The following is a 25,153-nucleotide window of genomic DNA, read 5'->3' as shown; positions in this document are numbered from 1 at the left end:
TCTCAGCTGGAAGCCAGTAAATGATAACGATGGCAGACTCCTGAGTAGGGAGCTATTTTAAATAAAGAACTCTTTCACGTGAAGGGAACCAAAGGAAAACAGGTATAAAAATAAGCCAAGAGAAACTTCTTGACAGTATTTATAAAAAAAGAGAATATATAGGTAGGGAAACTTGGGAAGAGCAACTCTGAGCTGGTAGTCATTTAATCCACAGCTGTTGTTGTTCCCAAGGGAAGATGGAAATGAGGAACACCTGGACATAATTTGGTTTTAATCCTGGGTGAGTTGTCCTCAGTCCTCCAGTGACTTTTCCCTGCTCAGCAGCAATGCTCAAATGCTTAAAGGTAATGTTTTTTTACTCTAGTTTGTGAGATTTCTCTGTTTTTTAACGAAGGATTTTCATGTAGCTCTTGTATTTGTGTGAGCTTTGTTTGCTTGCTGTTTTAGAACCTTAAAGTACTTCTAAATTCTTCATTTTCAGTGCTGCCAGCTTGCTAGAGAAATATTCCCAATGAGCTACCACAGGTTGGTGAGTGGAGATTGAGACTGAGGTCAGATTGAGGGGGGAAAAAAAACCAAAAAACTCTAAAAATCTTGGTGCCACCCTGAAAATCACACAGGTGGAAATGAGAAAGAACTTATAATCTGCTTCACCTGGGAAGGGACTTGATGGCCCTTTCTTGATTGCTCTGTTTCATAAACCTGGGGCTGCAGGGTCCCATGCAAGGGTCTTTGAGCATGTGGGCCACAAGTTTAACACTGCTGCTGGTCTGGGGAGGAATAATAATTTCTGAACTTAGTTGGAAATAACCCAGCTCCACAAACTGGGGTGATTTGGTAGAATTTCTTGCAAGTTATGTGTTTGGGGGATCCAGGATCACATCTTAAAACAGCCAGAAAATATTCCTGAGCTCCAAAAGTGTAAGTAGAGGCAGTGGGATCCAGGTTGGTGCTTTTGAGATATTTCTGTATGTGCTATTTGCAGTTGAATATAAGAATGTTGTGGCTGTATTCATTCTAGGTATGAAAGAATAGAAGAATATTGGTGCTGTATTCATCCTTGCTATGAAAGGATATAAGAATATTGGGGCTGTGTTCATTCTTGCTATGAAAGTATTTATTCACATGGAGTTTTTTTTAAGGAATTGTACACTTGTGACTTTAAGGCTTGCTTCCTCGTTATCACATGTATTATTACTGCTTTTCATTTTTTATCTATACACTCAGAGCAGCTCCTGGCTCCTAAGCCATAGGGGGGTACCACATCTGTCTTACCCTCAGCCCACCCATAGGTGACCGGTACCAGCTGAATGGAAGCTCAGTGGCATGAATTTATTGTAACTGGAGGTTGAGCAGCAAAAAAAATGTTTGATCATTACAGAATTAATATCTAATGTACTAAAAAGGTCAAGGCAGTGTTCTGACAGGTCTTGAGGGGTTTTTTTTTTGAGGTTTTTTTCCGAACTTTCTCATAAATAGCTGTCAGCCTGCTGTAACAGGAATCCATGCGTTCGGGGATGCTGCGATGCAATGCTCTTTAGCTGAGCCTGAGAATTCTTGTAAGATTTGGGTTTTTTTAGGCGAGAGGAAGGGTAGGAAGCAGGCAGGGCTGGCAGAGTACCGCCAAGGGCATCGCTTTCATCAGCAGTTTCCCAAGTGCCACTTTGTGCGCGTGTAAATTTACGCGGCTGTGCTCCCCGCACCCAGCTCGCCGGGACAACCCCCAGGGGCTACTGCTCGGCCGCGGACAAAAAGTTGCGGTGGGTCGGAGCGGTTCCGCGCCGGCGGAGCCCCCCAACCCCTCTTCCTCTCCATATATCCTCCTCCCAACCCCCGCACTCCGGGGTGCGCGGTGCGGGGGTTGCGGGGCCCCGCGGGGTTCCCGGGCGCCGCCGCGCGGCCGCCAGTCCCGGGCGCCTGCGTGGCTCCTGCCCGCCGGGGGGGACCCGCGCCCCGCCCGGCGACACCGCGGGGCTCCGCGCCTCCGCTCCGCTGCATTTCGCCTCCCGCTGCCGTCCGGCTGCTGCTGCCGCTGCCGCCGCCTCCCTCCTTCCCTCCCTCGGCTCCACGGACCCTCGCCGCGCTCCCTCCCTCCCACCCCAGCCCGCCCCGCTGGGCTTGAAGGTCACCTCCGCCCGGCTCCGGAGCCACTTTCCGCGGCTGCTGGAGAGAGCGGCGGAGCCTCCGCCCCCGGGAAGGTCCCGGTCCGGCCGGTGCGGGCCCCCCGCCGGGCAGCGGAGCAGAGCGGGGTGCCCGCCCGCTCGCTCCCCCTCCATCCCTTCCCCCGCCGCGGCAGGAACGGCCCCCGGGCTTTCTCCGCTGGCCGCGGAGCTGACGGGCGAGCCCGGGGTGAGCCGGGCGGGGGGCGCGGCATGCGGCGGTGAGGGCGGCGGCGCTGCCCGCGGGGAAGGGGCTGCGGCGGCGGCGGGGGGGGAGCCGTGTCCCGCTGCCACTTGCCTGCTGGGGCCGCTGGCTCCGGACGGGAGAGGCGCCGCGACCCTTCGCCTCCGCTCCCCTCTTTATGGTGAGTTTCGGCCGCGGCCTCACGCGTTGCCGGGGGATGGAGGGGGGAAAAGGGGCAGCGGGACCGCTCGGAGCGGGGCATCCCCGCAGGTGCGCGGAGGCTGCTGCCGGCCCCGCTCCGCCCTGCCCGGCCTCCCCCGGTCAGGGGACGCTGCCGCTGCTCGCCGGGGAAGGAAAGTTTCCGCGCCGGCCCGGGCGGAGGTTTGCGCGTCCGCGGACGGGGAGGCTCTCGGGGAGCGGGGGATGCGCTGAGAGCAGGCGGTGCCGAGGCGCGGAGCTGGTGGAGGGGCCGCGCAGGGATGCGCTGCCGTGCCCGGGGTGCCACCGCGCCCGCTTAGCCCCGCTCCTGCCAAACATCGGGGAAGATGCTACCGGGATAACGCTGCCACGGGAGGTGGCTCCCAAAACGTAAAGAAGAACAAGAAAAATGACCGCTCGGGTTGCAGATGAGTTACTGATTAGAAAAGTGCAGATATTTAGCTCCTGGGAAACTATTTGCTTGTAAGTCATCGATATTTATTTATTTTTCGGGCCCCTCATCATGTCATTTTTTCATTTGTGCTTCCATCGGGAAAAAAAATGTATCAGTTCTGCCTTTACATCTCTTAACTACGAGTGAACCAACACTCTCCAGATTCCCAGTGTTGCAGGTGGAGCTGCCACTCCTGAGCAGAGGCTTTGGGTTTGTAGTGGGGCTGTGCCACACGTTCCTGCCTTTCTGAAACGCGGAATGTGGCTGCTGGAGATGGTGCTGCCAACTTAACGTGGCTCCCGCAGATGGTGAAAAGAATCTGGTCTGAAGTTTGACTCTGGAGTGATTGACAGCACTGAAGCGTGAAAGATCTTGTCCAAATCTGCGGCTTTTGTTTATCTGCTCGCTGAATTGCAAATGTGTCATAGTGTGTTAGAGCCTTAAGTAGTGTAGTGATGGCTGGTGTTTCACTTCAGGAAAATATTCAGCCTCTCCGAGGCGAATTGGATCCTAAAACCCAACAGATGCAGAAGATGCTGTCCCAAGAATGTCAAGTGCCTTGCTTCACTTCTCACTCCAGACTTGATGATACTTAAGAGTAAAGATGTTTTGTATTTCAGTTGTCCTTTAGAAGTGTGAAAACAATTGTAGCTAAGGGCTACAAAAGGAGGATTTTGTCCCTCTCTGGTAGAGATTGGTGAGTGTGGATGCTCTGTAATCTGAAGATAGTCCTCATAATCAAATAACTATTTTTTTAGAGACCAAACAGCCTCAGCTGCTTGACAATATAGAGATTGGGAAAAGTGGTGTGTGTGTGTGTGTGTGTGCCAATTTTCAATGCATTTCTCAGCAGTTCATTTAGTTTTTAGGGAAATATTTGTATCACATGCTCCAGTTCACAGGATTGTAGCAACAATTTAGAGTAGCTCAAACAATGATATTGTTTTCCTCTTTTCCTTTTTCTGAATGATTTTGAGTTACTGAATTTCTGGGAAGGAATTTTTATTTCTGATTGTAGCCCAAATGTACTAGCTCTTCATATAGGCTTTATGTTGGTTACTGAAGTTTCATTTGCAATTTATTCTTCTGGTAAAGACATTATACAAAGGATTTGACATTTCCTGAAATGAAGCTTGTGTTGGTATATATTTCATTTTTCTTTTAGTGTTTAACAGTATCAGTAACAGCTGACAAACGTAAGAAGTAAATTTCCAGTACGTTGATGATTTCTATAGTTCTTGTAACTGAAGTACTTGGTGTCTTGATATATGGTGAGGATGCTCCTGTGGTTTTCCACAAAGAGCTATCTTTAAATGACAGAATGACTGGCAGGGGCTGAGAATGAGAGCAGGATGTTCAGTTCTTGGATGCACGATGTGATCCATTCCCTGTATGGAATGTGAGCACACGTGTAAGACTGCAGGGTCCAATCCCCAGGGATTCCCTACTGAAAAGGAAGGGGAATGTGCTGTCCTTTGGCCACAGGTGCTGAGACTGATGGTTTTTGAAGTTTTTCCTTGCTGCCCAAGCTGCAGTCCTGCACAAAGCCCCTTTGAAGTTGGATGAGGAACAGCAAGGCCAAAGGGGACTCAGCCACTCATGTAGTCATCTTTCTGCCCAGGGCAGGATCAGTTTGTACCTGTGTCAGCTCTGATGGATGTTTGTCTACTTTTTTTGTTCCGTTTCTCCTCCTACTTTTCTTCTTCCTTTTGCTATTTTTTCCTTCATCTCATTTTTTTTCTGCTTACTATATGCTCTTACTGAATTAGTTTCTCAACAATTTTATCTTATACCCCCTGAATGTCTCCTCCTCTGGTATGTCCAGTCAGTCTCACTTGCAGTATTATTTCTTATTTTCTGGAGGACTTACTGCTTCTCTGTTAGGCCTATCTATATGCTGCCCTTACCAGATATTTTTTTCCCAGTTTTTAAGAGATGTTTAATGGAAACAATGTCACTGGCCTTGCTTTGCACAGTCAAGTAATCTTCTTTTTAAGGATGTTCAGTATTCACATGCACTGGGGGAGGCTGAGCTAGTTGGAAATACAGAAGAGACCAATGGCTTGGTTCGGTATCTCCTGAACACTAATTTATCATGTTATAGCTTTGGCTTGGCTTTACCTGATCTTTACATCTAATCATAAGCATTATATACTGTAAAGCTAGAATTCCTAGTGCTGGCCACAAGAAGAAATATTAATTACAGTATGGAAGGTGAGGCTACATTAGGGATAGAGTGGTCTGAAAAGTGTGCTAGATCTGAAAAAGATGAATGTCACTACTAATCTGCTCCAGATTTTATATTTTGGAGTGTACCTGTCCAGAAGGAAGAATATCTCTAAGTAGAGTTTTAATGAATATTTGGAAATCCAAGGTAGTTTCTGAGGTATATGATGAGGTATCAACTATTTGCCTCATTTCAAGGGGAAGGCCTCTGCTAGGTGTTCTCCAGGTGTGTCTTTCAGAAACTGAAAAGTTGTTTGAAGTGTCCCTAACATAAGGCACCTACACAGCTCTAGAGCTCTCTGAGAGTTTCCTCAAGGCCAGTTAAAAAACCCAGAAGGTTTTGCAACTTTGGATGCAGCTCTAAAATCCTGTGTTTCCAAACAGCAAGGAGTTATTGCAGATAATACCATGAAAAGAGGACAATAATTATGCAGATCTAAGTTGGCAGGTGCCTTAATGCCTACCCCTACAATTCACTGCCCTAAAATTAAGATAACTCTCTGGAGCAGGAAGCATCATGCCACAAACTGGGAGTTTCTGTCAGCTGGAGACTGGCTCCAGTCAGTGGAAAAAAAGTGGAAAAAAGACCAAGTTCATATCCATTAAAATAATTGTGCCTCTGGATCAGGTAGAAAGGAGTAAGGGAGGATTGTTACAACAGCCTGAGCTGGGATTGTGCTAAAGAGCAAACATCAAAAGGAAATGATTTTGAAGATAAATGGCAAACTGGTGAGTGCCAGGTGCAGCTGTTTGTGATCAGGGTAACAATCAGGGTGAAAATGCTCAGGTTGCAACACACCTGGTTTAAATTCTTCAGTAAATAACCTAGAAAGTTTGGGGTACAAAAAGAAGAAACCATTATTATGAAGAAAGGGAGCAGGCTAGAGTAAGTTTGAAGCAACTGCTGTTTTTTAAGCTTTTGGTTGTTAAACAAACAGTGAGATGTGGAGTTGGTGACTGTCAGCTTTCTGCTGTGTTTTGTATCCCACTGAACTTGTGTCTGTCATGGTACTAATTGGGATTCAGACTTTTCCTTTAATTTTTCTTTCCTGCATTGGTCGTTTATTAATCTCTTTACCATTTTTTCCTTAGAATCTAATAAAGTATGAATACATTCTGCTGTACTTTCCATGGGGAAAGTTCACCTGATAGCTGGCTCCCAAGGTTTTCTAGGGACTTGATTTATTTAGGGACTTCAGGCTCTCTGTCCCATGTGAGCAAATAAGCAGAACCCTAAGAAGCCAGCCTGAAAATTCATATTTTTTCCAGAGGAAGGAAATGCAAACTTGATGCATAAACTTTCAACTCTGGATGCGTTGTGTTTTGAGGGTCTGAAAACGTGGGTAGGTAGTTTAGGAGAAGGTTTAAATGGGGAAGTGTTACTATTTCAGATCAAAGTATTCTCACAGTTTAAGCAGTTGTAGAGGAGGTGGAAGACACCTGTGTACAGGTGGAGGAAAATTTAGTTGTACTTGAGTTAAAAATAAGAGTACAAAAGTTTTGCTGGTATCAAACAGTAGTAAACTCACATCTACTGGCCTGGGGAGGAAAGCCCAATGCAGTTGCAGTTGGTTTCCCAGAACCTAGGTTGCTCTGTAGTCTGTATTTGGGGTGTTTTATTGCTTTTTTAATATTTTAAATATCAGCTTACACATGAGAAAATAGGTGCAGAAAAAAATGTTGGATAACCCTATTTTACAAAAGCTTGATTGTCTATGGTGGAGTTTCTTATTTTGGTAGCAACAAGGTGAGAGGAGATAAGCCAAACAGATACAGACCCCTGGATTCCAAAGCAGAATATCCTGTAATTATCTTGTCTTGAAAAACCCATCTTTTATCTATCTCTCTGTCTGTTGTATAAAGAGAATTATCTTCCACAAAAGTAGCTTGGCTCATGAATAGGCATCACTCTTCTTCTGGGTAGTTCAGTTCCTGAGTTTCTGCTTTTATATTTGGAATTTGTTGGTTTGTTAAATTGGTCTTAGGTGTCTGATTTTTTTTTTTTTCCATGATATGCTGTAGAGGATTGACATTTTATAGTTTGAGGAGAGAGAAATAGACAATGTTGAATGGCAGTGATCCAAGAAAAAGGCTTAATAGTCTTGGTCAGAGCCAATATTGCTATCTTCATCCTGACAAGAAAATCCACTGTTCTCACAAGTATTGTTTTTCCATAGAGTATTGGCCCAAATATGCTTGTTTTTTTTTCTTGGCAGCCAACTAAAAATATGCCACTTTAGGTAGCAAAATAAATACTCAAGGTAAAACTTACCAAGCTTTCCTAAGTTAAAGATTATTCAATATTTTGCAGCTGTGTTGTTGAGCAAATTCGATAACGGGTGAAGATCCTGGAAGCAGTCCCTGTATGAAAATGTAGGATATAGCATGAAGCACAGATTTCTGAACAATTTTCTGTTTTCAGTTTTCTGTAATTCTGCAGCACTGCCCTGGGATGCAGCAGAGTCTCTGCATCCCTTGACCACAGAGCTTAGGGTCCTGCTGCTGGGGTGGGAAGAGATTGAAGCATCAGTTTCCAGTCCTGCTGCTGGGCTGTTGCCTTTGATCAGTGTCCCAGGAAATAATTTAATGAACCATTATCTTCTATTACAATGAAACTGTGAAGCTCTAGGATTAAAAAAAAAAAAAAAAAACCAAACCAAAAAGCAAACAAACCCTTAGCCCCACTGCAGACTGTCCAGGGTGTATGTGAGGAGTTACTTCCATGTCCTTTTCTCCAGCATGGAAGGTGAGCTCCCTAAAATATCCCCTCCCACCTGGGGATAACCATTCTGAGGCTGCAGCAATATAAATGCTAAGGAAGTCCCAGAGTGCAGTGAATTGAGGCACATGGAGTGCCCCAGCAGGAAGATGAATGGATCTAGATGTGCTTCTGATCTCTCTGGCATATTACACCCCTTTTTTTCCCACTCCTTAATTTAGGACACTCTCCAAATGGCTCCTTCACTCCATGGTGACCTCTTCTCTGTTCCCATCCTCATAATGTCAGCCTGCAGCTGCCTCCACAGGACACCACTTGGGCTTCCCTGGGTCATTACAAGTACTGAACTCTTGCCAAATACCAACAGTGTCCAGATTGCATCTTTTGCACACTTGCTTCCTTGTCAATGTCCTCAATTTTAGAACAGATTATTTCCTTATAGTTTTTCCAGGCCACGATACCCACCCGTGGGGTCTTGATTTACTTTTTTTTTTTTTTTTTCCCCCTATTTTACAATGTTGCTTTCATTTTGATTCAGTGCAGAATCTCTGTCTGTACCTGATCATTAAATATCTTGTGCCCCTGTGGGGACAATCAGCAGGAAGCCCAGAGCTGTCAGATGGAGCTTGCCAGAGGCTCACCTCGCGGCCTCATGCTCAGAACCCTCTGGGGTACCATACAAATAAATCCTCTTGCTTATGTTATAATAAGATGTGTCCCATCTTTTTTCTTGCAGGAGTCCATAATCCTGTCCCAGTGTCTTTAAAAATTAGATAATTTTGGCTTTTGCACTAAGAAGTGTTGCATTCTTAAGCTGAGATCTCTTATTAAAAGTTCAGTTATGTGACTGCTGTGGGTGTGTGTCAGATTTGCTCACTATACTCAAAATAAAAGCAATAAAATCAACAAAATTTACAAAAAAGGAAAGAAGTTTAGTGGTTTTCCTCTTCTAAAAACTGGCATTAGTGTTGCACCATCCTTAGATTAGGGACTCCATTTGTATTGGCTGGAATTATTTCTACTTTGGAAAGAAAAATTTGAAAAAAACCTTTCTTGCAGACATTGTGGTGTGTGTTCCCTAAGTGTGACACTTTGCCAGTCCTGACTTTTTGCTGCTTCTACCTCAGGAGCTTCCAGAATAATTTAACAATTTCATTTTTGCTGGTATTTTAGCTGTCTAGTTCTGCCAAAGCTGCTACTGAGTGAAGAGGCAGGAAGGGAAGGTTTTGCCGTGGAGGTGTGAATCAGCTGTTGTCCTGAGAACACAACAATTCCTTTCCATTTTAGTTTTTCCTGGTTATATTTCAGGGTTATTCTGGAAAATCCAGCTTTTGGTGGAAAGTTGCTGAGTGCTCTTGTCTCCTTCAGCCACTTATTGTGTAATTAGCAGAAGTAATTAGCACTCCAATAATTACTACTGTAATTAGCACTACAGGTAGAAAGCAGCTCTCTCCACTTTTAATAGCAATGTGGGTAACAAGCCTCCATTCCCATCAGCACTGGTGCCTGGCCTGGAATTCCAAACTTATTTTATTTTGGTGGGTCCAGAACTAAAAGTTGTGATGGTCTTGTCAGGGTCTGTGTTGGGAACCAGAGTGCAGCTGATGTCTGACTGACGTGGTACCTGTCAGTACCTGGCCTGTCCATTTGGCTGGGCTGGGGTTTTGTAGTGTGGTTTTTATTTCTTTGGGGTTTTTTATTTTATTATTTTATTTTTTTTGTTTCTTTTTTGTTGAATAAAATACCAGTCACAGGACATGAACAATTCTTAATGGCAGTATTGCTTTATAAAGGTGTCTTAAAACAGATGCAGGCAAGTCTTAAATATATCTGGTTGTCAATATAATGCTTCTCCAGGTTAGAGGTTTGCAAACAAGCAAAATAAAGGCAGGCTGGAAGTTTCCTGTCATGTTCAAAGGAAAGTATATTTTAGTGGGTAGTAAATTTTACCACAGTAGAAATTGTTTTCCTGCTGAAGCCATTAAATATTTTGTCACTGATATTGTGTGCAGCAGAAAGTTGGGACACTGATTTCTGAAGTGAATTTTTAGTTATTTTAAAAATGTTCTTAGATGAGAATTTCTTTCAGGTTTCTCAAGAACTGATTAAAATATGAATTTGGTTGAAATAATTATTGCTCTAGTCCTGGGAATAGTTTTATTTTGAACTTTTTTCTTACATGATCATAATATTCACAGGAAATAAGTAAGGAGCAATGAGAAACCAGTGAGCTGGGTGAGAAACTCTTCCTTTCTACTTCTGACTTTTGTTTGCCAAAATCAGATTATTCAACACCTGTGACTGTGCTTTGCTAGCAAGGAGTTACAGTTTGAATATTCTTTTAGTTGCATTAGTGGATGCATCTTTATTACTTGAGGTCAATTTCAGGGAGCAAACTGGCTGCTTCCTTCTTGGAAATGTGTTAAAAATCAAGCCCTGCACCTGCTGGTGTTGTTGTCTTTTAAGAACTCCATCCTGAGACAATGTATTTCCACACAGCCATAAAAATGCCTTTCCAGTTTACATTGTAGTTACACCCGGTGCTACACTTGCTGTTTATTTTCTTTTTTATAGAATCATAGAATCCTAGGGGTTGGAAGGGACCTCGAAAGATCATCTAGTCCAACCCCCCCTGCCAGAGCAGGGCCCCCTAGAGTACATCCCCTAGGAACGTGTCCAGGTGGGTTTTGAATGTCTCCAGTGAAGGAGACTCCACAACCCCCCTGGGCAGCCTGTTCCAGGGCTCCGTCACCCTTACAGTAAAAAAATTTTTTCTGATATTCAACTTGAACCTCCTATGCTCCAATTTACACCCATTACCCCTTGTCCTATCACTGGTCACCACTGAGAAAAGCCTAACTCCATCTCCCTGACACTCACCCCTTACATATTTGAAAACATTGATGAGGTCACCCCTCAGTCTCCTTTTCTCCAAACTAAAGAGACCCAGCTCCCTCAGCCTTTCCTCATAAGGGAGATGTTCCACTCCCTTAATCATCTCAGTAGCTCTGCGCTGGACTCTTTCAAGCACTTCCCTGTCCTTCTTGAACTGAGGGGCCCAGAACTGGACACAATACTCCAGGTGTGGCCTCACCAATGCAGAATAGAGGGGGAGGAGAACCTCTCTTGACCTACTAACCACACCCTTTCTAATGCACCCCAGGATGCCATTGGCCTTCTTGGCCACAAGGGCACATTGCTGGCTCATGGGCATCTTCTTGTCTACCAGGACCCCCAGGTCTCTTTCACCTCCACTGCTCTCCAGCAGGTCAGCCCCCATCCTATACTGGGACATCGTGTTGTTCTTCCCCAAATGCAAAACTCTACACTTCCCCTTGTTGAATTTCAGTTTGGTCCCAAGTTTCATCCTCTTTGAAGTTCTTCCAGATAACTCAGCAGAGCTACAGATCCAATGAAATCCATGGGAAATCCTATTGATCAGACCAGGGAAGGGGAGCACTCCCAGGGGCTTTTGATCCTCTGTCACTTGGGCTCCTCTTGCTGCCTCCTCTCTTGCTTTTGCCAGAACACATCAGGTCACAGCAGAGCTTCCAACCACTGAGGATCACTGCTCTTTGAGTCCTCTCAATTCCTCAGAGCAAAGTTGCTCTGGTTGGTTTTGTGTTGGGTGTTTCTTGAGGTCTCAGCTCTGATATTTGTGCAGGGACAGTGGCAGCAGCCTGTGCTGGGTTAAAGATTGGCTCTGGGGCTCTCCAAAGGATGTGATTTTTTTTGTCTCACTTGCTGCAGCTGGGGATTTTAAGAATCTGGAATCACACATTAAAAGAGTGGGAGTATTTTAGGGTAATAACCATATTGCCCTTTCTTTTATTATCTCTTTTTTTTTTTTTTTTTTTTTTAAAGAATAATTTGCTCTCCTGATGTTTAATGTATAACAAGTTTAAATAATTTAATTAAAATGTCTCAGACGAGGAAATTGAAAGGGAATTCCAAATGACTGTTGTAAGGCAGTACTATTGCAGCTTGATGCTTCACTGTGGGTGGTCCTTCCTCCTGAAAGAGTAAGGAATAGCTCAGCTTAGGATTCTGGAAGTGTGCACACTTGGGAATGATGGGCAGACTGGTGAATGATGGGCAGACTGGTGAATGATGTAATGGAATTACTGTGTGGTTCCTCCCATAGTTGGACTGGACAGTGTCTGCTGTGAAACATGTGAGTAGTTGGGCACTTGTACCATTGCTTATGAATTACTTGGCCTTGTGCTGATGCTGTGTGTGGACCACAAATGCTTTTGGGTCTGGTTTTGGGGCCTCTCTCTGTCTCAGTGGTGCTCAGCCCTGTTCCCTGGCAGGCTCTTGGGAAGCTGGCAGTGAGCACTTGAGGTCGCTGGGTTGGTGTTGCTTTCAGGTTGGTTTTTACCATCTTCTTCCTCCAAGTGGAAGGCTACAAGAACCACTGCTTTATTGCTGAGACACAAAGCTGTGAGCCAGCTGGTCCTGCTGCTCCTTTGCCTGGTCAGAACCAGGGATTTATTGGGTTTTCTAAGGGGCTGTAAGGTTTGCAGCTTGGAGAGAGCTGTGTATTTCTTCGTGATTAAAATCTGCTGCCACTTCTTTGAGCGTGTCTAGCCCAAGAAAAGCAGATGCTGGGTAGTGCATACATGAAAATACAGGCAAGTAATGAAAGGTGAACTCAGGATTTTCATTTGTGCTGTTACATCTGGGCAATGTATGTGGCTAATGAGCTGATAAAAGGAATTGACCTTGCGGCTGCAAAAATATTAAGGACGGTGTTGATGATTTCCACTAAGCACAGCTTGGCAATTGTTCATATTTAGTGCTTCATGTTACTATTTCCAATACTAAATTTATTCCTCGGTATCTACGTGCAACACATCTGAGCTGCTGACACTATGAATTTTAATTTTGAATTCCTATTTTGCATTTATATTATCAAACAACTTTTTTTTTTTTTTTTTTTTATGGCGCATGAGGGAGGAAATGTTAAAATATGATTCCAACAGCAAGCATGAAGTGAATACATTGCATGCTTTTCAAATAATAAATTTAGAAGGATTTACGGAATATTCACGAGGATTTAGAGAATATTCCATATTTGCAGGATGGGAAGGTAGAGCTGCTTTAGGAACTCGAGGCATTACATAGAATTTCTGACTTTTGCATGCTGTAGATATGAAAGCTGCTTCCTCTTTTGGGCTCTGTTCTGGTTATGGAAATATCTGTGTTGATTGTGTGGGATGAGAAAAGATAATGGATCTTCTCCAGCATATTTAGGTACCATTTTCAATATGTGGCTTGCTAGATAATCAGTGTGTTGTCTGTACATGTATCCTTTAGCTGTGGTGCTAATACAAATAACAGCTGTTCTTTTAATTTGCTAAGCATTACTGGGAAACAATACCTACCATTATCAGCCTGGCCTGAGTGACAGGTATAGTTACAGCTTTGGACAGTAAATTGGAAATACTGGTCTTTTGCTGGCAGAGAAATTAAGGAAATAATTATTTGAATGTAAATTGTCTGCCCTATCACTGAGCATTTTTATACAAATTAGGCAAAAATAATTTCCTGTGATAGTTTAGAGAACAAATGTGGAAGAGAAGTACATTTGTGTAGACTGGTTAGTTACAGAATGCAGTGCACACTTCTAAAATCTGGAAGTGTAGAATACTGATTTCATCTGCCATATTCAGGTATGCACAATGTCAAGATAAGAAAATCAGATAAGAAAAAAATACTGAGGGCATTAAAATCCTAATCTTTAGAGAAATGCATCTGGGGAATGCCAGCAGATGTCAGTATCTTCTTGTCATATAGCCCTTTTGTTTTGAAACAAGAATTTTCCTTGGATTAAGTAATATGGGAGAAAGTAATAAGTGGTGTAGCACTTTCCTAATGCACCTCTGTCTAATGCAAATATTTTACTGAAAAGGGGTTTTCTTCCCTTCAGTTTTCTAGATCTGGGCTGGCACAACGTCCACGTGCACACAGCTTTCACCACGTGTAACTACTCAACAGGCTGCTTAAAGACCCCAGTTTAAAATGGAAAAGTATTGCTGGTTGTACAGCACCTCAGTTTCTGATTCCACTTTGGTTTTTTTGGTAGAACTTTTTAAAAATAGATTTCCTTCATATATTCTGAGGCATTTTAAACATGCTGGTGCACTCAGTTCTGTTTGCATAGCTGCAGAGTGTGCTTGAACTCTGATGGGTTTAATCAAATCTGTCTCTCTAATTCAGAGATTATTTTGTCACTGTTTATACATGGTAATCAAAAACAGATGAGCTGTTTCTTGTCTGGAAAAAATCAGTACCATTGTGACATGGTGCAGGAGCCTTCCCTTTCTCCTCTGGAAGTGCAAAATTATGCCAGGTAGTGGGGAAGAATTTAGAATTCATAGTATGGAGTCCTCACTGTATTAAGCTGACCTCAGTTTTTAAACCAGTGGTTTAAAACATCTTAGGAAGCTGGCAGGTTACATTTTTAGGGTGGTGGGCAGATGGTGCTGTTATAAGATAGAGATGAACAGATGGAACCTGTAGCCCATCTGAAGGAAGTTCACAACCTACTGACAGGTGATCCAAGCTGAATCCTTCCTGAAAACATCTTACACTGGGAGCACAGAAATGGTGCTAAAAGTCCCATAAAAGGGTTGGTTGGTTCTTTTGTTGTTTGTGGGGTTTTTGGGGTTTTTTTTTTTTTTTGGTTGGTTGTTTTTTCCCCCTGTGTTTGTCAATACAATCTCTGTAAGGAGGGATGTTCTGCACCTCCAAGGTGATACTTCTGCTGTTCCTGACATGAAATACTCCAGTCTCACTCTGGTAATTCTGACTCTTCTCCATCTCAACCAATACCAGAAGCATAAACCCCACAAATTTAATTTTTGGGTACCTGCAGCTCTTGGTGCCTCAGTGTGTGGGATGTTGAAAGGAGTGCTGAGAATCTTGGCTGAAGACAAAAAGTCGTTTACTTCTCCTTCTCTTAAGGAGCTAATGTAGATTTTGGCCTGGTGTGTTTGTTTTATTTTGTGTACATTTACAGTAATAAAATACTGCAGCTGTCACTTCAGGCTTTTTAATTACATTTACAGGCAGAATTTTTTTTTTAATATTGTTTTATTTTCTCTGTCTTCAATTACTTTTTCAAAGTCTGTCATGCCAAATAGTTTCTTTGACATGCAGAACCTATTTTTTATGACTTACTCCTTTTTCCTTCACATCTTGGGCTGTGTGCAGGATTTTTGGAGCATTCAAAATAGAATTGAGGCAGGGAAGCCAGGTAAAAAAAAAGATACTTCTGGAGTAAACAAAACTGTGTAGCATTACTGAGGCTTTAGATCTGGAAAGAAGGTGACTTTATTTTTAAAGAATGATTTAATGATTTGCCCTTCATGCTATTTTTAGAGATGCTGTTAAACACCTGAAATACTGTTAAATATGGCTTATTAGTTCTATCTAATTTTCAACATGATATACTAATAAAATTCAGTTCAGGGCTTGGCTTGCTTGCCTGGAGCTGAGTGGAAGAAAGCAGAAAGCTGCAATAAGCATATTTCTCATTCCTGAATTGCTTGGGTAAAGCACAAGAATGGCTAAAAAGTTGAAGAAATGGAGAGGGTTAACTCTTGCTAGAAAGAAGGCATCAAAAGCACCTGACTAGAAATACCAGGAGTGATCCAAGCATCCTACCAGGACCTCTGGACAGTCCTCTTTCCCACCAATGCTGCTGCTTCTCCACCAGGAGCTGTTGCTCAGGGATGAGTTGGAGGGTTGGTTTCCAGGTTGTGATTACTGGGAGGAGATGAGCTCTGTAGAACAGAATCTTCCTTTTCAGCCTATTCCTTTCAGATGTTCTTGATGGTTTTAGTACCAAGCAAATCAGCTTTATGGCACGAGAGTCAGTGTAGTAAAAGTGTCACCACGTGCCATTGGTTGACCTTGGATGGTGGCCAGGTGCCCCCAGGGGTGGATGTGGACAGGGAGATCACATATCACTTGTCCTCCTGGGCAAACCAGAGTCAATTTGATTTAATTTATCCCAAATCAAGGTGGACACAGAGAAAAATGGAAAAAACTTCTCCTCGCTTTCTTCCCAGACCCCACTTCTTCCACCTCCTTCCTCTTCCCAAAGTGGCACAAGGGGTTGGGAGTGGGAATTGCCACAGACCCCCAGCATCTCCTCTGCTGCTCCTTCCTCCTCACACCTCTCCCCTGCTCCTCCGTGGCCTCCCCACAGCCTCCCAGGGAGCAACACCATGGGACACCCATCTTTTTGTTGCCTCTCTTGCTGGAAGTGGTCTCCCCCATTAATGAGGATGGGAAGGAAGTGTTGGGCTCCAGGTGATGCTGGGGGGGGAGGGATCAGCTCCAGGGGCTTCAGAATTTGGGAACATTCATCCCTTCCATGGTGCTCTCGGGGAGTAGATTGGGAGCAGCTCTACTGCTCCTGGCTCATGGAAGATTTGGAGCAGTGGGAGCTTTATTTGGAGTGCTGAGTGGTTTGGAAGAACCATTGTTTTCTAGAGCTCCTGGTCAGGGCTGTTGGCTGCCTACCAGAACACAAATTCCCATTTTTCCTTTGGCTCCTGCTCCCATTTTTACCTGTTGAAAGACTCCACACTCGTTTTTGTACCATCCAGGTATGTTTGGATGTGAAGAGGAGATGGAGAGACAGACAGGAGATGTAAAAAGTGTTGGATTGTGGTTTTAAATTGAGGACAGAGTTTATTGAGGAAGCCCTGCTAGAAAGAAACATAGCATAAGAGGAAATATTATTTTTATTTGTTTGTTGTTTTTTTTTTTGTCTGCTGGTCACTGATGTGCTCTGTCATACTGAAAGAGTTCTGCCATAGTTTCTTTGTGTTCTTCAGAAGAATGACTCCACTCATTTTGAATGAAGCAGGAGGATGTGATTTGCAGACTGATTTACTTCATCTTGGGAGTAGATCTGAGATATATTTCAGTCTAGCTGCAAATGAGGCACTTCTTAAAATGTGAGATTTAATTTCGAGTAGTTAAACACCTGCAGGGATGTCTGTAAGCAGATACTTATAAAAAAGAAAGGACAGCACATCACAGTTAGAGTTTTCTCATATTTTAGGTATTGTAGTGAAAAGCAAAAGATGATTTTTCACACAGCTGTTGGCAAACCTCAGGTTTTTTTAAGGATTTAGGCAGTGTTAAGTGTTTTAAATGCTGTATGTTAGTCTCTTTTCTGTCTTTAGTAAATTTCTCTTGTTGAATTAATTATTGAGGCTTAGTCTTTTTAATAAAAAGGAGAGGGAGAAGTCTTGATTTCCTAGGTAAGAAAACTCACGTGTACATTATCCCTACAAACAACCAATGTGTGCCCATGGAGGGATTCCCTTTAGGACTAAAACTGGCTCAAGACTTATGGGGCCATCATGTAATGGTGCTCCAAGGAAAAGGAACTTGCATGGCAAGTTGGATACAGATCTTCTGGGACTCTAAGGCTGTTGATCATTCATTTTGGAAAAGCAAAGTCAACTCATAATTTCTTTGAGATGTCCCTCAGTGGTTCTCCTCCCAGTGGCCTGGCCATCTCTCTTGGAGCAGTTTACAAACAAAATTCCACCTGAAGCTGCAGGATCCCCACAGCTGCCCAGATGTTCCAGTCTGAGACACTTATTTTGCCTGAATGCTTTGGCATGTTGGTCTGTTCCGTGGACATAAAAAACCCCCAGAGTATTTTTAGCTGGTTTTAGAATGATTTGCTCTTAATAACAGTGAAAGAAGAGGAGAGAGTAAAAGCTTTGGAATATTTTGGTAACATAATTCTGATCTATTGGATTGAAGTTATGGTGATGATTATCTGGCCCTTATTCAGAGTATGTCTCATCAGGGTTGTGGCTGTCCCAGAAATCACAAGAAAAGCTTTTATTCTGAATGGCATAAACAAGTTTAGGAAAACTGATAGCAAGTCACTTAATTGAAACATGAAGTCTGCAGTGCTAGGGACTGCAGCACTGCAGTGTCAGACTCTGTTCCCTCCCCATGTGGAAAAGCAGGAAAATGAAAATACTCTTTTGTGAAGCAGGAAAATGAAAATACTCTTTTGTGAAGCAGGAAAATGAAAATACTCTTTTGTGAAGCAGGAAAAAAAAACATTCTTTTGTGAAGCAGAAAAATGAAAATATTCTCTTTGTCATCTGTGGGTGATATTTACCTGTTTTTTTTTACAAATTCTTAGGTAAAGGCAGGACAAAGTAATAGTTTTACATTTAGCTCTAGCAGGATGGTTACTGGTATTTTTTCTGACACCCCTCCTGGGAAGGTACAGTTCTGCCCAGGCTTTCCTGGGACACTTAACCAGCAATCCCAGCACTGCAGTGAAAATCAGGGGTGTGTGTGGTCTAATTCCTGGTGGGAGAGGTGAACTGAGATCCATTATGTAAAGCTTTGAAAGTCAGCAAACTGACCTAGAAATGCAGTGGGCATTAGGGAAGAGCAGAGGTGTTTTGCATTGCTGAGCAGATAGGTTGCTGAATTGGGAATGAGCCAGAGTGTCCTGGGGGTCTGGCAGCAGGTGATAGTCTGGTTTGCATCTTGCACATGTGGTGCTTGGAATGGTCACATTTGCATTTAGGAAGCTGCAGACAGGAGTGTGAGGACCCCAGGAGATGAGGTGCATATTCAAAATATGGTTTTTTTCCCTTTGAGAGCAATGGCTAGGGTCTGAAATGAGATTTTTTTTGTCCAATACCATGAAGAATACATTAAAAAATAGACAAAAAAAAAAAAAATTCTTGAGGAGTTAAAGGCTGTTCTATTTAGTTTTAAATTGAGATATGCACTTCATAGGTTGAGAAGGAAATAATTTGGGATGCTCCAATAACCTCTTGGGATTCTTGATTTTGGGCTTCTAAATGGGTTTATCTTGGGCTGTGTAACTTCCATTCTTAGCAACTGGATGTAGTCCTAAATTTGAATCATCCATTTTCTTTCCCATTTAATGCTACTTTTGTGGTGACTTGAAAAGTTGTGGGGGGGTGAGCAGCAATTTGTTTCACCTGTCTGCAGCTGAAGTTTCTTGGGACACTTTCATTAATGTGCTGTCATGGGTTAAAAATAGAGACTCAAGGGGAGTACTCCAACTCAATTTAGTGATAGAATCCCTCAAGAACATCTTAATTTCATATTATAATTATCCACGAGCACCTAAAACCAGCCATTTTTCCATGGTGAGGAGAGTTCTACGTAATTTTTTAAACAAAATCACATTTCTCAGAAATCCTACATCTGCATATAGATTACTTGGAGTGCTCCTGTTACCCCTTTTTCTGCTTTGCAGGAAGATGAAAAATCCCAACCTTTACTACACTCTTAAGCAAGTGTTAGTTTGTTGCTCACACTTTATTTAGCAGTAAAAAGCTGAGTGAAGCAGCTGGAATATCTGCAGTGCTCTGGGGATTGCAAAGCATGGCAGGGATGATTTCTTATTCCCAGTAGCTAGGGATGCTCTGCTTTTCTAGCCCCAATTGTATAAGATTTTTAGTCAGGAAAGTCCCATCCTGTGCTCCCATCCATCCCTCCTAAAGATTCTTGATAGTATGTGGTCAGCTGGAGGGTTTTCTGCTGGAAAGGGGAGCAGGCAGTGTTCTTACAGTGTTTAGTTATTGAATGGGTACAGTGATTCCACCTATATGGGTGGGGATGTTTTCAGTGCTAACTAAACATTTCTTTACTCCTCTGTTTATTTGGTGATACCTTGTCAGTTTTTTGGGAAACTGGATCCAAAGAGTTCTCAGCTGAATGGAAACTCAGCTTGGAAAGCAGAAATTGCCTGATGACAAACATCTGCTATTTGTCTCAGGCACCAAATTAATATTTTCTTCTTCTGGGGCACCTCTTTAGCTTGATGGTGCTTGTTTTGGTTGGGTTTTTTGGTTTTTTTCTTCTTCTTTCTGTGCTTGCTTTTGTTGGTGGTGGTTTTGTTTGGGTTCTTTTGTTCTGTTTTTTTTTCTTTGTGTGTACATGTTTCAGGTTCAGGAGAGCTTGAAATGGATCCCATAGTGGTGAAGGTTGGAAGGGACCTCTGGAGCTCCTCTGGTCTGAGGTCACTACTCAAGGACCTCTTGGAGCTGGTTGCCCAGAGCCATGTCCTGATGACTTTTGGCTGTCTCCAAGAATGGAGACTCCACAGAGACATCTTTGGGCAACCTGTGCCAGTGATCTATCAGCTTTTAAGTGAAAAAGTGCTTCCAGATATCCAGAGGGAGCCTCCTGCATTTCAAAGTATAATGGAGAAGTTTGGGTGGGCTGGAAGGGGCTTTTAAAGGACATTTTCAACCAGATGAGGTTGCTGTGAATCCTGTCCAACCTGACCTTGGATGTTTGTGGGGAATGGGTATCTCTGGGCAGCCTGTTCCAGTGTTTCATCACCCTCCTAAAAAAATCTCTCCCTGAGAGATAAGTCTAAATTTTCCCTCTTTTTGTTTCAAACTTGTCCCTTTTCTTAGCACTCCAGGTCCTGCTAAGTAGTTTCCCCTCATCTTCTGGGCCCTCTCAGATATTCACACACCCCAACAAGGTCTTCCCAGAGCCTTCTGCAGGCTCAACAACCCCAATTCTTCTCTCACCTTTTCTTCATAGGAGAGTTGTTCCATCCCTGCAACCATTTCTGTGGCTGCCTCTGGACCTTCTCCAATGGGTCCATGGCTTGGCCTTAGGGCTCCAGGTGGGGCCTTAGAAAAGCAGAATTTGAATGAGCAGAATCACCTCCTCTGACCTGTTGCCTGGGCTTCTTTTCATCAAGCCTGGGACAGAGTTAGCTGCTTTTTTGGGCTGGGGGCACACCTTGCCAGCCTGGTGTAATTTGAATTATTCCTTTGCTTCTTTGTGACATCTTTCTAAAAAGGTGAGGTTGACAGATGCAACAAAGCCTCGTGGCAAATTGCTTGCAAAGCCACCCAGGTTTTTCATGAAACAGCAATCTTTTTGTGTTACCTTTTTGTCCAGATGGCTAAATATATAGTAGGACAGAATTAATAGATGTTGGGGAAATCTGCCTCCATGTGGAACAGACAGTAACGTTGGCAACCAGTCAAAAAAGCCTCAGAAAGGTTGCAGCTGAAGGACACCACTGGTGGAAACACAAAGATATATTCCTGAACTCAAGAAGGAAACAGAGAGGATGCATTATTTTATGGAATGATTAGATGACTGACTAATGAGCCTTGAGGGGCGAGGAAATTGGCTACAAAAGCAATTAAATAAGCACCTGACATTCCAATGTACTCTGCATAAATACTGAACTCTGACTGTGTTTAGTTGGCAAAGCAAAAAAACCTGTGTTAAACATGTTGTTCTGCAGAAAGTGTCTGAGTGCTTTTCTTTGTCAGAAGGTGTGATAACACATTGGAATATTAGCATTAATTTTTCCTTGCTTATTCTGTATAGTCTAGCCAGTATGATACCACATGAAAATACATAGTCTGGTTTTGTTCTTCTCTTGTTAGATACCATTAGGTATTGATGATTTGATTTTTAGAGTTTTTTTTTCTCCTAGGGACAAATCTTCTCCATAAGAGTCCAGGTTTGAGGAACAGAAAAATTATGTTGTATGAAATCTGATGTACCAAGATGTGATCCATGGTTCTGTGGCACTTTATGACATCTGCTAAATACACCTAGAGAAGGTGGTGCTCAGTTTGGGTACAAAGGAGTGCAGGCAGTCTGCTATGAACCTCCAAGAGAGGGGAGGCTGGTTACAAAAACAATTAAAATGAGCATATTTCATGGCTGGGTGGATATTTTTCAAGTGACTTTACTGGTTGAAGGATTCTTGCTTAGCACCAAGTTGGTTACAACATGAGATGCCTCCAGGATGGAGCAAGATGGGCCAAAAGATTTTTTCTTTCAGCCTTAGATGTTTGAAATTTATTATCCCAACTCTGCTTGCTTAGCACCAAGTTGGTTACAACATGAGATGCCTCCAGGATGGAACAAGGTGGGCCAAAAGTTTTTTCTTTCAGCCTTAGATGTTTAAAATTTATTATCCCAACTCTGATAACATCCAGCTTCAGTATATGAAAATCTTGACCTGGGGTGGTGAGGGGAAGGAGTTTCACGGGCTACTCCTCTGCCAGAGGGGAACAGAAGGAATGTTTTGCTCAGGGTTCTCTTTTGAGTTTACTTTCAAATTACTTGGTGTATTATTTAATTTGTGGAAGCAATGGCTCTGGAATTCTGTTGTCAGGTAATTCAAGTGAAGCCCATCAAGACCAGGTTGTGAAGTGTCCCTAATATTCTAAGAGCAAAACTAAGTTTGCTGGTAATATCTTCACCATCATTTTCAGTACATTTCTAGCAGCCTCTCTTCTGTGTGGAGGTGCTGAAAGTGCTTGCTTGTTTTTATCTTTTTCCCCTGACAAGTGTGTTTAGGTAAAGGAGGCTTGTTTAAATGGTAATTTGCAACTATCTATTGCAGCTGTAACTATTAATGACAGGATGCTGAGCTAGGTGTTGGAAACCAGTGGTTTATCTCCTCTGTAACCAGCTGGAAGCAAAGAAATTAGGTGTGGGCTTTTTTCTTTAAGAAGAATTAAAAGTGCTGCTTAGAAGTGTTGAATAATATTAAACTTCCTGTCAGAAAATCATGCTTGGTCTGTAAAGACTGTGTAAAACTGACCAGGAATCCCTTTCCCACTTACCTAATTAAAATCAGATTTAAAGGTCCCCCATGCTTGGAGTTTACAATATGTACTGCTGAACCCCACAAATGTTGTGTGAGTCCTGATTTCCTTGCAGCTTGTGAATTCTGGAGTTGTGATCTGAAAGAGCTTTATTATGAAGTGACAGCTCTGCCTTTGGAGACAGAGGTGGAATTGGTACATCTGAAAGGGATGAATAATATATAAGTACTGATGCCAACTTTGCCTCATGAGCTGGCCTGGCTGTTTTGCCTCCAGCAGGAGCAAGAAACACACACAAAAAAGAAAGGTTGTGAAGGTAGAGTGCTAAATAATTAATACCAGCCTTTGTCATGTGCATCTAAGGATGCAGAGCTTTTCTCTTTTAAACAAGCTTAAGAATAATAGTCTGCCTGTAGTGCTTAATATTAAATACTCAGTTAATAACAAAGTGCAAATAACCATTTTGTTCCTTTTTCAAGTAAGTCCCGAGTTCTTTTTAAATACAGAATTGACATAGGTGGAACATTTTTTTTTATTGTTTGGTTTTGTGGGTGTTTTTGTTTGTTTGCTTTTTGTTTTGTTGAGTTTTGGTTTTTTGGTTGTTTGTTTTTATTCCCTTCTCAGTCCCAGTTTTTCCTGCACATCTCTGACTAATGCTTTTGGAAAAAACTTGGTCTTGTTTTTTGTAGGACAGAGAAGAGTTTTGATCCCTGCTCTCAGGATAAACCTGTGCAGGATCTGATGGTTTGGTTTGAAGTCAAAGATGGAAACTAGAACATGGTTCTCTGATGCCTGCTGAGGCAGCAGCATTGTCTCCTGTACCTCTTGTGTCTTTCACAAGGAATCTTAATCACAGTTTCTTCTCTTCTGGCCAAGTAGAACACTGGAAAAAGAAGTATCAAATATTTTCACCCAGAGTAGTGTACAACCTGTAGCTAGGAGCTGTCTCCTAGAAGGTATACATAGATTTTTAAATTTTTTTTTCTTTAATCTTTCATTAGTGAATGTGTTAATGGAGCAGGAGAACAGACTGAATTCAGCCTTCAAAACTGCCATATGTAAGTTGTGTGTGTGTGGGGGAGACAGAAAAGCTGTGTATCCTAAATAGATGTTGGTGGTTTTCAGTGTTTCATAATTCCTTTTTCGTTTGAGCATCTGTAGCAGTTCTATAAATCACTTCTAATGCTGCAATATTGCTGAAGAAGTTGTGTTCACTTTGCAGGTGTCATTATTAGCAAAACCCACTGTATTTTTGATCTGTATAAAGGACATTTAAGAAAAGGAGGATAAATTCCTATCAAAAGTGAGAAGGAAATTTAAACTTTTGTCACAGTTGTTTTATTCAGAAAGGAAATGTAAATCATGAACCAAATGGAACACCTATGAATTCTTGTTTCCTTTCTTTAAGACTTTATTCTCTTCTGTTTCCTCTGGACTTAGAGTCACATAATCATCTTCATCCTCCTTCCATTGCCTGTTAACTTCAGCAGTGCTGGACAAAATCTTTTACGAGAAGAAAAAATTAAAAAATCATTTGAGATCATTATCCCTGCATCTGCTTTAAAAAGCTCCTGGATACTCCAGGTTGGGCAGCAGTTGACAGAGGAAACATTGGCACAGCTGGGATGTCAGTGAGAGATTGCAGTGCACAGAAAACCTCCTTATTATTTTCTTGGGAAGTGGGAAGAAATTAAGAAATGGAAAAGAAAAGCTGTTGGCTTGGTGTTCTTTTTTTTTTTTTTATATAAATATTGGTAGTGTACAGTGAGTGACCCTTGATTAACTATGGTCACTCAAGCTTGTGTTAAAGGTTCTCAAAGCTGCAGCTCAGAAGAGAGGAAAGAGCTTCTGTGAATTTAATTTTGGCTTAGTTCCCTTGCCACTTCTGATTTGGTGTTGATGCCATTCCTTGTTAATGCAGTGGTACAGGAGAAAGGCACTTGAATCCTGAGAAAATGAAAAACAGAGAAATAGCTGTTTGGTTTTAGTTACCTAAACCCATGGCAGCACTTTGTCCCAAACCCAGAAATACTGAATGCAGAGCACTTTGTTACTTTTTTATCTGTGCATCTCTGCCTGAGAGAGGAAAAAACTAAATTCTCTCCATAGTTAGTGGCAAAATAGAGTTTTCACAACCTTATTAAAGCCCAAGCAAATATTACTAATTCTCTTGTACATGGGGTAACTGAGAAGCTGCATTTAAAGTTGTTTTTGAAGCCTCCAGAAGCAAATCCCTGCAGACCAAGCATGAATCCCCTGCCCAGCAGCAGGATATGCCCCATCAGTAAAATATTTGGCTCTATTGCCTCTAATTTCTGTGCAGAGATCCCAGCCAAGGCAGGAATCAGACCTGTTAATATTCTGCTGCTGTCTGCTTCCATTAGCCACAAAATATTTTGTTTCCAGGTTCCATCTTGCTGATTTTCTTCCCAGTGGATGAAGGATCCTGTCACTTCTTTGTGCCTCGTCCTTGAGCAGCTGAGGTCTGGGCAGTGACCATAAAGATGCTGAATTTCAACCTTGTTAATCATAATGTTTGTTGTCCATATGGTTCTGCTCTGTACAGTCACTTTTCTT

The 25,153-nt window shown here is 42.6% G+C and overlaps 1 protein-coding gene across 3 annotated transcripts in view; it reads left to right on the top strand.

The window, feature by feature from the left end:
• Nucleotides 1–290: 290 nt before the first annotated feature.
• RBFOX1 (RNA binding fox-1 homolog 1) overlaps nucleotides 291–25,153 on the top strand; it is a 597,988-nt gene continuing 573,125 nt past the window's right edge. The window contains exon 1 of one of the 3 annotated variants that reach the window (XM_071760528.1): nucleotides 291–344. In XM_071760528.1, coding sequence (XP_071616629.1) covers nucleotides 327–344 — 18 coding nt within the window. In that variant the 5' untranslated portion in view covers nucleotides 291–326. Of the gene's footprint in view, nucleotides 345–1,991; nucleotides 2,525–25,153 lie in introns of those variants that run through there. The other 2 variants (XM_071760499.1, XM_071760502.1) reach the window with 2 other exon arrangements.

This window comes from Heliangelus exortis, chromosome 17, assembly GCF_036169615.1.
Source record: "Heliangelus exortis chromosome 17, bHelExo1.hap1, whole genome shotgun sequence".
Taxonomy (NCBI): domain Eukaryota; kingdom Metazoa; phylum Chordata; class Aves; order Apodiformes; family Trochilidae; genus Heliangelus; species Heliangelus exortis.
The sequence above is the reverse complement of the archived record's forward strand: the minus strand, read 5'-3'. Positions and strand labels throughout refer to the sequence as shown.